The sequence below is a fragment of the Setaria italica genome, chromosome III (genome assembly GCF_000263155.2).
Source record: "Setaria italica strain Yugu1 chromosome III, Setaria_italica_v2.0, whole genome shotgun sequence".
Classification (NCBI taxonomy): Eukaryota; Viridiplantae; Streptophyta; class Magnoliopsida; order Poales; family Poaceae; genus Setaria; species Setaria italica.
This window is the reverse complement of record NC_028452.1, coordinates 1,621,637-1,638,423: the sequence shown is the minus strand read 5'-3', so window position 1 is coordinate 1,638,423 and position 16,787 is coordinate 1,621,637. Positions and strand designations below refer to the sequence as shown.

Here is a 16,787-nt window from a genome sequence, read left to right as displayed (position 1 = left end):
AATTGATCACCTACATTCGGTAGTAGGGAAAGAACACGGACACCCAGTTTCCGGGACATCGGGGGACAATACAATCGGGCCAGACAGCAATTGGGTGGGTAGTAGACTGACTGATGGCGGCCCATTTTAGACTCCACGCCCAGGCCAACGGCGCGAGCTCTCGCCTGCGCTCTCCGCGGCGCGGCTAGCTCCTTCCCGCGCGCTGCTTGCCGTCGCCTTCACGGGTCACGGCTTGCTCCGACAGGCGACAGCCCAGCCCCGCGCCTCCCCCGTCCCCGCGTCCCGCCGGCAGGCCGAGGCGCTTGCCTGGGACAACAAACTGAAGGATTCAGACTACTCGAGGAGAGTTCGGATTTCGTACTGGATTCAGGCTCGGCTTGTGTTCCGGCATACTCCAATCAGGTACGCCCCTTCGCTTCCATCAACAAAAGGAAAGTCGAGGAGGGCTCGAATCCAACCCAAGCCAGTTCGAGCAGCGAGGAGAGGAGAGGAGAGGAGGCCGCCCAAATCAAGGAGCTGTGACGGGCGACAGGCTTGTCGGACACGATCTGACGCCGTCAATGGCGGGGAGCGGAGGCAATCCAGGGCCTTCGGTGGGCGAATTAGCAACGGAAGAGTCCGGAGATCAGGGGCCGGTTCCTAACAAGAGGATGAAGATCGAGGCGGCGGCGGCGGAGTTGGTGGGCTGGAAAAAGAGGGGGATTGATTCGCCCTAGAGGAGAGCTGAAGCCGGGCCCGGCGACCGGTGTCGGTTGGCCAGCGGGGTGTGCCGTCGTTCATGGCGGCGGAGAAGGGCAGTCCGGGGCCGCTGGCCGACGCATTAGAAACGAATGCGTCGGTTGATCCGGGGCTGGTTCCTACTAAGAGGATGAAGATTGAGGCTGCGGCGGCGGAGTTGGTGGGTGGGAGCAACACTGGCACAGAGGAGGTGGCGCAGCAGAGGATGACGCCGGCTGCAGCAGTAGGAGATAGTTCGAGTGCCTCACCTGCTGTTCCGGTCAACACCCCGCCGCGTCTACGCTTCCCGCCATTCCCAAAGACAGGCAAGGGGAAGGATGTGCGGAACTGGAGCAGGGAGTGCAAGAGGATCCGCGAGATTGCTGCAAAAGGTTGTCTTTTGAATTTCTTCTTGCTCTGCCTGTAAATTAGACCTATTTCTTCTTCTATGATGTACGTTAGGTTATTTTTTTTGGATGTGCAGTATATTTAGACTTAGGTTTGGGGAAAAAAAATACTTTGGTCTTGACAGAGCAAGAGCTGTTTGGGTTGCAGCTCTGAAGTTTTGAAAACCATAAATCACTAAAACAACAGGTTTTTCAGTTTTGCAAGTTCCACCAGAGAGATCCTTTTACCTATTAGTCCAATGGTGGGTTGAATCCACGTCCAATGTATTCCCGTTTTCGAGTTATAAGAAAAACAGGCTACTTTTTTGTTGACGCGTCATTGTTTTGTAAAGTATTGGAAGTCTATATTCGTATGAGTGCATATGCAGTTTTGTGGAGTACTATGTGTTGGAGAATTAAGATATTTACATAGAACTATCAACCCACAAAAGGAACAAGACCTAATGTTTGCTACGTTTTCAATTATGCCTTCTTTAGATCCTCGTCTGAAACTTCCTACGCGAAGGAAGCCCAAGGATCCAGGTACCACAGATGCCGTTCTGAGCTCAAGAGAAAAGGTTGTGGTTCGGGGTGTGGCACGCTCCATCGTCAATATTTCCTCCAGCACACACGGTAAAATAAGCGGATAAACTTATAGCAAGATTCACACACAATTCTTCCTGGCTGACATAACATCATGCACTGGCATCATCATGGGTCAGAGGGAATCCAATGGGAAGCACCGCACTCTAATAGTGACTTGTTCTAAAATCATCAGCAGTGGGGGTACATTAATTGATCCCGTACCCAAAGTAAAAACAGAACTTGCAGTTTATCTTTATGCAGTCCTTTTTGTTTTGGTGATGCTTTACCGATCAGTTATTATTTCATCCCTAATCTTGAAAGTATTGCACAACTTAACAATGTCTAATCAAACCCATCTTTTCAGCTATCTGTTGGCTTGCCGAATAAAACCATCTTGGACGGACAATTTATATTCTTCGATGATCATTATGATATTGCTCTACTAGAGATCGATGTAGACCTCCCGTTGCAGCGCCCTTCTATTGGATCTGGGCCAGAATATGGTCAGGAGGTTTTTATCTTGGCTAGGGACAGTGGATTGTCCTTGAGGGCTAGGCATGGGGAAATATTATGGTTGGAGGAATCAGATTATATGGACCGCAGTTACCAGATGTTTGTCAGCTGTGAAGTCCCTGTGGTAATTATTATAGCATTAATTTTTTTGGAATGTATTGTTGCTTAACTGCTCGTTTAACTCAGTCTTATTTATTTGATGCAGTCTGGCAATGGAGGACAGGTGATTGATCATGATGGCAATGTCACAGGGATGGCATTTTATAGTAGACCAAATGCTGCTGTTCTTTCCATCTCTACGATCATGACATGCATTGAGATGTGGTTGAAGTTCAGGTTTGTTAACTTACCTACATTCATTGAAGTGTAGATTAATTTTACGTTTATTAGTCCATCTTCTGTTTGTTGGGCCGGGTGTTGAATCCTGCTTTCTAATGGGTAAAATAATTGGAATTAATTTGCTGGCTCATACCTTTCATCCTAATAGTCCGTGTACTGGTCCCGGGGTACTGGTCCGTGCTTTGGAATCGACCTCGAACCTGTTTCCAAGCTTCCGTGGGTAATGGTCCGTGTTTTGATTTGGAATCGACCTCGCACCTGCTTGCTTCCAGCGCAGCTGCTTTGGCTCGTTGATTTGGTTTCTGATGAGATTGTTATCGATTCTCGACGTGCTATTTTCCTGAAGGATGGAGTGTAGTATAGCGTCGTCAAGTGAATCGATTTGCACAACTGGTTCGCGTGCATGCGTATCATGCTCCCTCTGTTCCAAATTGTAGATCATTTTAACTTTTCTAAATTCATAAATATTATTATAGATCTGAACATACACTATGGTAGTGATTGGTTGGGTGCATAAGTCCTAACCAGACTCCTCTTATATAGTTTACACCTATTTGGTAGGCTTCATAAGCCCACTAGCGAGACCTAGCTTATGCATCGCGACCCTCTTAGCCTGGCTAGCTGGAAACGAGAGGGCAGGTCGCATCCGTGAAGCCAGGCTTCGTCCAACTCCGACTGCGCATCCGTTCACCTCCCAAAATCAATCCGTTGCCCCTCCCTTCTTCCTCGTGTCCGTGTCCTCCCGCGCCACCACCTCCCCTCACCGATGGTGTCGTTTGCGGGGCCTGCGCCTGCGTCGCATTGAAAGCGGGTCCTCACCGGCGCAACTGCCAGCACCCTCCGCGGCCGTGGCTACCACGACCTCGACATCGCACCGTCGGCGGCAGCATCGGAGGTTGGCTTCTTCCTATGCTTCTTCACTTCTGGAGGGAGGCGGCCTCGCTGCCCTTGAAGATGAGATGGGCGGCCTTACTTTCTTGTACGCGTTAGACATGGAGGACGGGGGTGGAGAGACTCGGGTGAGGCGAAGATGAGGATGAAGCAGGTGCGTCACGCGGTCGATTCATTATTTTTTCTTTGGGGGTAACGAAAGTTGGATGCTATAATTTGTTAGATCCAAGTTGCTGCCTCAATAGTGACTGATTTAAGCAATGACGATGAACTAATGTTGTTTGATTTTTCCTTTGTTGTTGATCTGACGAGAGGAATGTTTCTTTGAACTTCTATATGAATCAAATTAAAAGTGAAAAAGAAATTGCAGCTGATGGTGAGAACGGATAGTAAAGATGATGGAGAAGGAATGAAATGGGATGGTAAGTTCACCTTCACCAATCCAAGGTCAGCATATCACAATGTGCTCCTAACCAAACACGAGCATAGCAAATTAGGCTATCTTTAGCCACCCAACTAAACATGAGCAATTTGTATTGGTTTAGCCTGGTCAGAATCAGCCTGGGTTGTAGTTTGCCCGGTTAAAAACTAGTGCAACCTATATATCTTGATGCATAATAATACATATGAATCCAAAAACGCTAAAACGGCCTACAATTTGGAAAGGAGTAGTAGTTGGTATTTAGCATTGATGTCTATCTGATGTGCATGTGGCAACGCGGTGGCATTATAGATATCAGCATTCAGCAATTCGTTAAATTTTGAAGGGAGCCCAATTTTGAATGATTGTTTCAGCCTAACGTAGGATGCTGATGCTGCTCTTACCGAAAACAAACATCGTTCAAAAAAAATTATCTATATGACTCTGTATTACTATGCTTGAGTTTTAGGAAGAACTGAGCATGAAAATAGTGTTAAAAGACGTCTACGTTCTGGATCCTCTAGGATCTGAAAATCTCTTCCGCTGCTATCTAAGAGCGTGGCTTGTGAGACGATGTGTCAGTGGATTTATTTGTTGTCCATAACAGCTTAGGGCATGTTTAGTTGTTGTCAAACTTTGGCGAAAAACACCTCAAGCATGTCATAGTTTTTAGCCGTGTTTTTAGTTCACATAACACGTGTGGCAACCAATTTGCGCACCACAATTTTTGTACCCGCTACACCTAACCTTAACTCCGGTAAAGGAGGTGTCATTCAAAATTTCAAATTGACAAGCTCTTTGACCATTTTTGTGTTACTTCGTGTGGTAGCGACAATGACTTGTGCACACAACTATTAGCATGAACTGAAAAAAAAAATAGGAACTCCACTTTTTCTACTAAAGGAGAAAAGGAGAAATTGACTTTTTGAACGGCCTACGTATCCTCCGCTCCACGGCTCCAGGACAGAAACAAGCCGATATTGTTCTTGCTCACTCCGTGACCCTCCCCATGCCCAATCATGCATTACCCATGTCTATTTGGTAATTTGGTAGATCTATGTATGTGCAATTCACATAGGCACCTCTAGAACAATTGAACTTGATGTTATGAACTTTTTTTTAAGAAACACGATACAAACGTAAACGCTCATATACGTGCACACACCGTTATCCCTATGAGCATATTCAAGAGATTGATCTAGCAGATCTTAAGATTGATAAAGTCATCACATGCGCCTTATTATCAAGCATGTCGCCTACCACTAAATGAAAAGCGCTAGTTAAAGGAATAAATTTATGAAAATACGAGCTTCCGTGCCGAGTGGAGAATTCGAACCCGAGTGGACAGGTTCCACCCACAAGTAACCTTATCTACGGAACCACCACATAGGCGATATTTGAGAAATGTTAGAGCCCACGATTTTAGTTTGTCTTGTCCCAAAGAATCTAATGAAACCTACCTAATCTCTACTAAGAGCACATCATTTTAGTTTGTCTCGTCCTAAAGAATCCAATGGAACCTGCATAGTATCTACTAAGTCTTGCAAATATGCAGTTTTTTTCAATAAATGTACATGAAGATCTATATTCGACCACATGGATCATAATCGGTATCTACCTGATCACACTTAGTTTATTTAAGCTTCTCTTCTTCTTTTTCTTACTTTGTAATGGCTTACATAGGGTGGAACTTTTTATCAATAAAACTCATTTAATTAAAATAAAAACATTCGGATTGTAGTATTTTATTAAACGAAAACACACCAAAAATTTGTAGATCTACTACTCCCTCCTTTCCAAATTGTCGGTCATTTAGAATTTTTTTACTATATAATTTTGCTATGTATCTAAGCATAACGTTATATCAAGGTGAATATCAAAAATCATGTATCTGGAAAAGTCAAAATGAAGTACAATTTGAAATGGGTAGAATATATTTAGACTATCATTTTCGTTATTCCTTCTCTTAAACATGCAATATATTTAGACTATCATTTTCGTTATTCCTTTTCTTAAACATGCATGCATAGCACGTGGTCACCAATCGGTGACCCTGCGAGGCTCCATTTAAGAAATATTAGAGCTCACCATTTTAGTTTGTCTCGTCCCAAAGAATCCCATGAAACCTACCTGATCTCTACTCAGACTCGCATGTTAGAGAGTTTGTCTCGTCCTAAAGAATCCAAAGGAACCTGCATAGTCATCTCTACCAGTGGCGGATCTAAAAACGGGTTTCGCCTCGGGCTAACTAATATAAGGCTTAAAATCTTACTAGCCATACACTATCAGATATAGCATATTTTTCAAAGAGCACAAATAATTATATAATTCTCTAGATCCCAAGTGTTCATCCAATAGACTCAAACAATACATAGAACATTGAAGGTAGAAAAGTACCAAATTAAGAGTCTTCCATGACAAAAAAAAAGAATCATACATGTCTTCATGAATTAACACCACTTCCACTTGTTCCGAAGTCCTCAATTCTACATAAAAATTTTCAACATATCATCCCTTTATATAGCAAGATAACATTATGTATTGAAATAGACTAATACAAGTAAACAACACGCACCTTGAGCCCTCATTTGGCAAATTCATTTTATAGTTTCTTAAGCCTTGAAAGCGCTTTAGAATTTTTCCATCTTCAATCGACGCAAACAAATCTCGCTCAATCACATCATGCTACTATTCAGCCAATCATCATTCATTTTATTTCTTCATTCAGTCTTGATAATATTCATAGCAGAGAAGGCTCATTCAACTGTTGCTATTGCCACCGGCAAAATCAATGCAAGTTCAATGAGATGATATACCAAAGGAAAAGTTGTATCTCTTCCAGTTTGAACCATCTTCTCAGCAAGGTTACCAAGATCAGTACAAGTGTCAAAATTATCATCATTTCTGACTTCATCAATGAATATACGAAGGTCACCCACAAGCTTTATGCAGTCATAATCACAGAAGTCATCTTTATAAATCTTAGCAAGCTCAACCAACTTCTGTACTTCAAAGTTGGCAAAAAAAATCCCTCAGATCAAGACAAGCAACATATCTCAAGAGTTGAGTTGACCTCTCTGGAAATCGATTGTTTAACTCACAATAAACTTGATCAATCACAATATTGAAAATTCCATGATGAAAATGATGGTAGTAACTCACTAATTAGCACTACGATATCTCGAACAACCTCTAACTGGTATCATATCTTCCATATTAGGAATTTCTATGTTGTTGAGGATGCAAAACTCCTTTACCTCTTAAAAAGAGCATCCAACCATTTTCCCTCATTTCATTCATATTTCTCATCACAGAGCCAATTAATCCTATTGCACGAACAATGTTTTGATTTTTTTTTTGCAAACATTGTGACAAATCTTGAGTCATCCCCAGTACTCTGATCATAAGATGTAATATGAACACAAATTCAAATGACTCCATTCTTTGAATCAATCCAGAGACTGTAGTTTTCTTTTCCTATTAGTTCCATCTTCACTAATATTCTCCAACACCTCCAGTACAGAGGACCACATGATCATAAGACGTGCCAATATTTTGTGATGTGTACCCCACCGTGTATCACCAGGTCTAGCAAGACTAGTTTCTTGGTTTTTCCTTCTCCCAGAAAAAATAGCACTACTATCTAACTGCTCAACAAGCTTATCATGATGACTTTGAAGGAGTTGATCTTTCCTCTTGCAAGAAGCACTAACAACATTGACAATTGAAGTGACATAATTGAAGAAATCAAAAGTTGAGCCACAACACTTGGCTACAGAAACTACCACAAGCTGCAATTGATGAGCAAAACAGTGGATGTAAAAGGCATATGGGTGTTCGTTCAATACCAGTCTTTGTAACCCATGAAATTGTCCTCTCATATTTGAAGCTCCATCATATCCTTGCCCTCTAATCTTGGAAATAGATAGACCATATCTTCTAAGCATAGTATCCAATGCTTCTTTTAGTGAAGTTGATGTGGTGTCAGAAACATGTTCAATGCTAAGAAACCTCTCGATCACACTTCCTTTATCATTGACAAACCTACAAGAGAAAAGAGAAAATAGTGTTACTTGAAAGCAACAAAACAAAACCAACGAAATAACCAAATGGAGAGGAGGTATATACCTCACAACCACAACCATTTGTTCCTTAATAGATGCATCATGAGCCTCATCGACAAGCACCGCAAACCAACGATCTCCTATTTCACTTTTAATTAACTCAATTGTCTCCTCTGCACAAGCCCTAGCCAAATCTTTCTGAACCATTGGACTACTCATTTGATTATTCCTTGAAGCATTTTCACCGGTCACAAGTGTAGCCTTAGGATCCTTCTTTCTGTACCATTCAAGCATCTCCATAAAGTTCCCTTAATTTCTTGATGTTTTAGACTCATCATGTCCACGAAAGGCTAAAGCTTGCAGAAGGAGAAATCTAGCAATGCCTAACATGATAGTTAAACGAACTTTATATGCCTCCTCTTCTGTTGCACTTGTAACAGTCCACACATGTTCAACACGTTGCCTCTGATTTTTGAAATCAAGTGCACACTTTCTTGCATTATTATGAAAGCCATCAATTGATTGAGCATGCTCCTTGAAACAATACTTTGCATTCTTCTAATTTCTAAACCCAACTTTGGTGAATGTATCATTACTATGAAACCCAGCTTGTCATGGCTTAAAGAGATAGCAATAAAAGCAATAAGTTGCATCCTTGGCTACACTGTACTCTAACCAATCAAATTGATCAAACCATGATCCAACAAATCCTCTTAATTGGCCTTTACCATCTTTTTTTATTTTTGGAAACTTATGACCAGCTGGCCTATATGGACCTATTTATAGATATGCGCTTCTTGCCTCATCCCTAATGTCCTGATGAAAATCATCAATTGGCTTCCTTTCTCCTGGAGCAGCAACTATATCTCTCATATCAAGTTCAATCCGTGGTCTTTTTTGCTCAACCTGGCTCTCCACACTTTCGGCACTACTCTTCTTAGCATAGTATTTCTCCATTCTAAGTTATGATTATAAAATGTTGCAATTGCAAACTAAGACTCAAATACTACCTGCTCAAATCAATAAAATGAAATATTCATTACTTTGCATAGAAATAGCATAAATAGACTAGCAGTCATAAATTTCTATGTAAAAGGTAGCAAACTAGCAGTCATGGAGCAATTTAAAAAAAAATGGCATACCGGACGATGGACGTGGGGGCATCAGCAGGGGGCCGGCCGTTGGCGTGACCTTGGGGCGCCGGGCGTGGGCGCGCCGCACACGGCCGGTGGGGTCCTGGGGGGTGAGTTGGCGAGCACCTGGCGGCGCGCGGCCTGCCGACAGGGGCGCGGGGCCACAGGTGGCGGCGCGCGGGCGGTGGGGATGCACCGTGCCGTGTGCGCGGTTGGCGGGGGCGCGGCGCGCGGCCGACGCCCGATGGGGAGCTAGGGACGCGCCGACACGGGGCCTGGGTGCTGGCTCCCTGCGGACGGGAGGCGGCGAGTCGGGGGGTGGGCGGACCACGGACGAGTCATGGGAGCTGGCTGAAGATTTTGCGAGGCGTGAGCGCTAGGGCGACGGTAGTTGCTAGGCCAACTTCTCTTCGGGGTGGGGTAATGGACCAGAAAGCCTTTTTATGCTATTTTTATGAAGGACTTTCCCACTGCTCTTGGGTCTCGCCCCGGGCAGCAGGCCGGGCAGCCTGGGGCCCAGATCCACCCCTGGTCTCTACTAAGGGGGTGTTCATAAATGTAGTCTTTCAAATATGCAGTTTTGTTCAATAAATGTAAAATCTTCCACCATAGGGATCATAATCGGTTGACTTTAAACTTCTCTTCTTCCTTTTCTTACTCTGTAATGGCCTACATAGGGCAGGACTTTTTATTAATAAAACTCATTTAATCAAAATAAAAAACATGCGAACTGTTTAAGAAAAGAATTTTCTTAAACGAAAACACGCTAAAATTTTGTAGGATCTACTACTTTCTCTTTTTCAAATTGTAGGCCGTTTTGAATTTTCTAGCTATATAATTTTACTGTCTATCTGGACATTATGTCATATCAAGTGCATAATAAAAACATGTAGCTAGAAAACTGAAGTAGAATATATTTAGGCTATCACTTTCGATATTCCTTTTAGTTAAACATGCATGCATAGCACGCGGTCAGGAATCGCCATCCGAGCCACCACCGCCGCCATCACGTCACATCAAGTGCATAATAAAAAACATCTAGCTAGAAAACTGAGGTAGAATATATTTAGGCTATCATTTGCGATATCATTTGCGATATTCCTTTTAATTAAACCCACAGCCAGTGCATAATAAAAAACATCTAGCTAGAAAACTGAGGTAGATTATATTTAGGCTATCATTTGCGATATTCCTTTTAATTAAACATGCATGCATAGCACGCGGTCAGGAAACGCCACCGTACCCGAGGCCACCAACCTCCGCCATCACGGTCCGCGACACCCCGACGAGCGCCATGCAGAAACCTGTCGCCCACGCCATACAGGTGGCACGTACGGCACGCGTCCCCACGACGAGCAGACCCGGGCCGCGCGGGGCCATTACCTCGCCTGCAGAGCCCAGCGTCCCGTTATACATAAATCCGCGCGGCGTTCCCAAATATATTTAGGGACTTTAATACTATGAAAAAGAAGATTTCCCATCACATCAAACTTACGGTACATGTATGGAGTACTGAATGTAGACGAAATCAAAAACCAATTGTACAGTTTGGTTGTACTTTACGAGTGGGGCTAATTAGTCAATATTTGAATAATAATTCACAAATACAAACGAAACACTACAACTACAGTGCTGGCACAGTAATTTTGGACAACCAAAATCAGGCAACTAAACAAGGACTTAGACTATCATTTGCGATATTCCTTTTAATTAAACCCACCGCCAGTGCATAATAAAAAACATCTAGCTAGAAAACTGAGGTAGAATATATTTAGGGCAGTCCCAATGGGAGAAACCAACCTAGTTTTCATAGTCTAGGATATTGTATCAAGAAATCATCCTTCACAATGCAACTTTTTTTATCTAGAGTCTAAACAAAAATCCAACCAATCATTCTCCCTTCTAGTATCGGATCCTCTGTGCATCATGTAAAAGAGCTCGAGTGATGGGTAGCAGCGGTGCAAGCGCAAAGGATCCGGCAATAAGTAAGAAGAAACTACTTGGGTCTCCCCAATGCAGATTCGCTAGTTTCTTGGCTTATTGGTGCGCGTGAGGACTTGATTTCCTCTCTAAGAAATGGTTTCTCTCTCCATAATAAATCTATTGCCACATCAGCAAATTGCTTAGTTGGCATGACAATTAAGAGGGATAGAAACTATCATCAATATCATTCCTTTTAATTAAACATGCATGCATAGCACGCGGTCAGGAAACGCCATCCGAGGCCACCAACCACCGCCATCACGGTCCGCGTCACCCCGACGAGCGCCATACAGAAACCTGTCGCCCACGCCATACAGGTGGCACGTACGACACACGCGTCCCCACGACGAGCAGACCCGGGCCGCGCGGGGCCATTACCTCGCCTGCAGAGCCCAGCGTCCCGTTTTTATAAATCCGCGCGGCGTTCCCAAATGTTTGGCGTGGCCCATTTAAATCCAGAGGCCGAAAGTCCAATAAGGCGCTGAAAGCTGAGGGGAAGGAGGCGGCGGCGAGGCGACCCATCAGCCAACCAGGCCACCACCACACATCTCGAGGCGAGGCGCGGAGGAGGCCGTCGTCCCTCCACCCACCCACCCGCTCGCTCCGCACCTCATCGCTTCGTCGATACGCAGTTCGTTCCACCTATCTATTCCTCCTCAACCGCAGCCCCATTTTTTTTTCCCTTTTTTTCCCTTTTGTTTCTTGCTCTGCTATATTTCGCGGCCGCCTCCTAATAATAGCCGCCGCGGGCAGTGGATACCACCGCCATGGGAGCGCTCGAGGAGGCCCACCTCGCCGCCGCCGTGGCCGCCGCGTGCGCGTGCGAGGAGGAGGACGATGACCTCGAGCTCCTTGGCGGGGAGGCCGAGCCCCTGGCGGCGGTGGCGGCGGCCGACGCCATGGAGCCGGCGATCCGCGCGCTGCTGGTGGGGCTCGGCGAGGACGAGCGCCGCGAGGGGCTGCGACGGACGCCCAAGCGCGTTGCCAAGGCCTTCCGCGACGGCACCCGAGGTACGGCCGGCTCACCCGTTCCTTCCCCTCCGCTTGCCTGCTCCCCTGCCTCCGTCGTGGATCCGTTCGTTACCGTGCCCGTGTGTTTTGTTTTGTGTAAGAATGGCGTCCTCTCCGATCTGTGATTACGCCTGTTGCCATGCTTGCCGTCGTGGGCTCCTCAGCATCTTCCATGAGGCATTTGAATACGTACGCCTTTGTTCGGATCTCACGACGAGGGGTTGAGACATGCGATGGACCTGCCGACCTGGGACAAATTCCATCGCTCATCGCTGGAGGTAGCAGAGTCCACACCTGAACTCTGTGTAGTTTGGTCCGAGTGGTCCTTCGCATCTGTCGTAGTCGGCATGCTGGCAAGGCTTTACACTTTAATACTAGTCGACTTCTAGATTGCACATCCTTTCAGTTCTGGTACTTGACAATTGACAGGCCACGGTTTGAAAAATTAGCTGTCGACCAACAAACACCCTTTTGACGTTAGTACATTGAGGACTTGGGTTGGTGGCTGCTGCACTATTACTACAATGCAATGAGCTTGCTTGTACTTGGCAGTCTGAGGGACCGTCAATGTTATTGATAATCTGAATCTGAAATGGGACCATAAAATGATCTATTTTCTATTTAAAATGAACCTAGACGTCTAGTTGTTTATATGGTATTATATATTTCCTTATTCACAAATCTCTGAAGGATGTTGTAATTGATGACTACATGAGAATCAACAAAAGATTGATAAATTAAGTCATTGGATGGTCTTTGATGTAGATATAGGTCTAGAGCGTTTAGAATTGATCTTCTATGTTGTTCCTTGGAGTGTCTTTGCTCCAGTTGAAAAACTGAGTTACCTGTAGAAGTATTTGAAAGAAAATCATCTGCTTTTTTCTTTGATGTCTTCCACTAGACATTGGTGGAACCTTTTTTTTAATCTATTATTATGCAGTCATCTGAAGCATGAAACTTTTTATTTGTGGTGGCAAAGGGAATTTCTGATGGTCTTTTGTAGTGCTATATTGTTTACTGATCATTGCTAGCTATATAACATTTGGCTTTGTTATTTTTACTACTGTTTGTTTCTATGGATAGAAGCACTGCCTTTTCTACTCAGTTAGAAAAATATCGACCTACTAAGGCCTTCACTCTCCCAGTAGCAAATTTGTGATTCTAAACAAACAAGCCGCTGCCTGTTCTACAAAGCTGTATACAGCTGGAAAGGCCACATATTTAAGCTTTTTAATTTACAGTACTGCTATACGCTTTAGCTGCTAGGATTCTGTGTCTCTGGTACTATAAAACTTACTAGATTTAATGGAATCAAACAATTTGATCAACAAGAAATGCCCATGCCTTACTGTGGAACTGATAAATCCTGCCTTTGGTGGGACAATAAATCTTTCTTCTTGGTTTCACCATTCTTCACATGGGAGCAATTGACAAAAAATTATGCTTAACTTCATTTGAAAATGACAAAGTTGATCATGTGTTGAATTCCACGACATAACTCACATCATGCATGTTCTATAAAAAATGAGTCATGTGAAATCTGATAATCTCCTCATGCAAGTCATGTGTAGAAGAGGTTGTCATGGTATGCTTATTAAAGGACAGAACTGTTTATCCCATGACCAGTGACACCTGTGGGATGTGTTTTCCTTTATTTTGAACAATATCTTGTATTAATGAAGTTGTTTGAGATCTTACTCTTCATCTCTACTTTTAACTGTAATGCAGTTGCTTCCTGGTTTTTATTTGACGTGCATTTAAAACTACAGGTTACAGGCAGAAAGTAAAGGACATTGTGCAGGGTGCTCTGTTTCCTGAGGTTGGTGTCGACAAAAGGACCGGGTCTGCTGGTGGAACTGGAGGGCAAGTTGTTGTTCGAGATATTGAACTTTTCTCATACTGTGAGTCATGCCTGCTTCCATTCAGCATACAATGCCATGTTGGGTATGTGCCCTCCGGTGGAAGGGTTGTTGGCTTAAGCAAGCTTTCTAGAGTATCTGATGTCTTTGCCAAGAGATTGCAAAACCCTCAAAGACTAGCTAATGAAGTTTGTGGTGCACTGCATGCTAGCATTCAACCTGCTGGCGTTGCTGTTGCTCTGCAGTGCTGGCACATCCCTTTGCCAGAAAACTTGGAATGCAAGACTTTGCAAGGTTGGATTAGAACTTCACATTCATCTCGCTCCGGAGTTTTCGAGGGTGAAAACAGCACTTTCTGGAGTGACTTCTTGGCTCTTCTTAAGCTTAGGGGCATAGACATGGAGGTGGACAACCATTCTGCCTCTATTCCTTGGTGCCCCTTAAGGTCTCATGAGGTCCCACTCTCTAACGGGCACTGCAAGAAAAGCTCAACTAACGGCATGGTTTCTGCAGTTACGTCAATGCTCTTATCACTTGGAGAGGACCCCCTCAGGAAAGAACTTTTAGGCACTCCTCAGCGCTACGTGCAGTGGCTGATGAAGTTCAGAGCATGTAATCTAGATGTGAAGCTGAATGGCTTTACACTTGGTAATGTCAGCATGTATGAGAGGCCAGGTGGAGGCAAGGCGGATCATGGAGCAATCCACTCTGAGCTGCATTTGCCATTTTGTGCTCAATGTGAGCACCATCTTCTGCCCTTCTATGGGGTAGTGCACATTGGATACTTCGATGATGGAAGCGGAGAAGGCATTGATCGGTCACATTTTCAGGCCTTGGTTCATTTCTATGGGTGCAAGCTTCAGGTTCAAGAAAGGATGACAAGGCAGATAGCTGAAGCAGTTTATTCCGTTTCACACAATGGGGTCATGGTCGTTGTTGAGGCCAACCACATTTGCATGATCTCAAGAGGGGTAGAGAAAATAAGGAGCAACACCGCAACAATTGCAGTTTTGGGCCAGTTTTTGACCGACCCTTCTGCCAAGGCATGCTTCTTACAGAATGTTTTAGATACAGCTGGTTCTGCAGTTTGAATCGTATCGCCTAGCGAAGAAAATTTTATATGGTTGAGTTACTATCTAGTAAATGAAATGTTTGCCAATCTACTGCTCTGGCTATAGAAAATGTCCGTTGCTTGATGGGGGCAAATTGCTGCCCGGAAGATTGTACCGAGGATATCATAAGAAAGCACCAAAAAGGTTTGGTTCTCTCATGTTGTACCATGTCACTTGTACGGCACTTTAAATAAATAGTAATAGTTACGACTGTGCCAAGAAAGATAAAGTTACTCAGATTTGTTTAGATTGTTGTCAAATTACCATTTGTTCTTGAAATTTTGGTGGAAGATTATTCCAGCTTCTGTTGTACTGTTGAATTTGCCTTCCGTGGGCTAACAGCTTGTCATACGTTCTTGCAAGTCTAGCGAGATCATTCCAGCTTCTGTTGTAAGTTGAATTAGCTGCCGTGTCGAGCAAGATGATAATTGCTCAGAAGTCAGATATGTTTCAATTGGTTGTCGACTTCTCATACGTTCTTGCAATTTTGGCGAGATCATTCCAGTTTCTTGTAGTGCTGAACTTGATTCTGGATCCGAAACTCTAATTGGTAGCGTTACCTGAGAGCATCTTTTCCTCGTTGCCGCACAAGAGGGCAAAGTCCATGGACCATGGCAGTGGTGCTCCATCTGTTGCAGAAGCGAGCGAGAGGGCCTCGAGTGGCAGTGGCTGATGCTGGCGGGCAGGAAGCTGAACACTCGCCGCACCGTCCGTCATCGTCATCGCCAGGCCGCCGGCTGTTGGTAATCTTTCTGCAGCTGCTTCATTCGAGCGCAAAAAAATGTTCCTGTCATTTTGCCGGAGCCGGAGCGGCAAGCCCCGCGGTGGCGGCGGATTGCGGGGCCAGAGGATTTGCCCAAGTACGGAGACGAAGACGCCGGGAGCGAGGGATCGGAAGTCGTAACAAGTCGTCGTCTCCTCCGTGCGAGAAGTAGAGGCGGTTTGGACACGAGGCGTCGGCCATCGAGGAGGGTTCGGGTAGCTCGCACCCGGCCATGGCGGCGAGGACCGCGACGTGACAGTTTATCAGGAAACCCCTAAACTGGACCGCGACTATTGATCGCGATCCAAGTTTTTGCACAAACCTCCTTATTTTTTTCTATAAACCCCCTAAATTGGATCGCGACTATTGATCGCGATCCAATTATTTACAAACAACCCCCTCGATCCGATTTATTTGCAAAATAGCCCCTCGTTGCCCCTGGTGGCATCCTTTCCCGCCCGGCTCCGGCAACGCCGGCCTTGCCTGGTCGTCGGGAACGAGCTTGCGCTCCTCCCCCGGATCTCCGCTCGCCCTCCTCGCCGTACGGATGCCCCTGCCGCGTCCTCTTCTTCTTCGCTCTCTGCTGTGACATCGCGACGCCCAGCCGACATTCTGGTCCTCGCAGCACCGAGTCTCCACGCCGGCCAGCATCCAGCGCCGTCTCGAAGCCGCCGCAGGTGGGCGGCCGGATCTGCGGCGAGGACTCGCCGCGCCGTCCGCCATCGTCATCGCCAAGCCGCCGGCTGTTCCTGGCAATCTTTCTGCGCCTGCTCCAAGCGCAAAAATGGGGCGGCGATTGCAATTTGCAGCTACGTTCTGCTCATGTCGTTCTATTCAGCCGGCAGAAAAGGGATGATGAGCTGATGATCCACAGGTGCGGGTAAGTGGGTAACACAGGAATGTGTGTGCCCAGCACAGAATCTGATCTGTCCAAGCACGCATTCTCAAGGGGACTGACTGATCCGTCTTGGACAAAGCGATGCTCATGTCAGTATCGGAATGATAATGAG

At 45.1% G+C, this 16,787-nt stretch overlaps 3 protein-coding genes across 3 annotated transcripts; 2 read left to right on the top strand and 1 right to left on the bottom strand.

Annotated features, from left to right (window-relative positions):
* Positions 1-176: 176 nt before the first annotated feature.
* On the top strand, positions 177-2,610 carry LOC111256854. The gene is made up of 4 exons (XM_022825602.1): positions 177-1,109; positions 1,602-1,736; positions 2,053-2,325; positions 2,407-2,610. Exons 1-3 carry the CDS (start codon positions 779-781, stop codon positions 2,073-2,075), a joined length of 489 nt encoding a protein of 162 aa, XP_022681337.1. The 5' UTR covers positions 177-778; the 3' UTR covers positions 2,076-2,325; positions 2,407-2,610.
* Positions 2,611-6,608: 3,998 nt separating this feature from the next.
* Positions 6,609-8,210, bottom strand: LOC101754058. Its single transcript, XM_004963342.1, has 4 exons — positions 7,981-8,210; positions 7,701-7,896; positions 7,421-7,643; positions 6,609-6,859 (listed from the first exon to the last, which is right to left on the bottom strand). The coding sequence occupies exons 1-4, from the start codon at positions 8,208-8,210 to the stop codon at positions 6,609-6,611; spliced, it is 900 nt and encodes a 299-aa protein (XP_004963399.1).
* Positions 8,211-11,493: 3,283 nt separating this feature from the next.
* LOC101777539 (GTP cyclohydrolase 1) lies at positions 11,494-15,442 on the top strand. Its single transcript, XM_004960128.2, has 3 exons — positions 11,494-11,663; positions 11,786-12,043; positions 13,813-15,442. Coding segments are annotated over exons 1-3 (1,440 nt in total). The 5' UTR covers positions 11,494-11,662; the 3' UTR covers positions 14,994-15,442.
* The last annotated feature ends 1,345 nt before the right edge of the window (positions 15,443-16,787 follow it).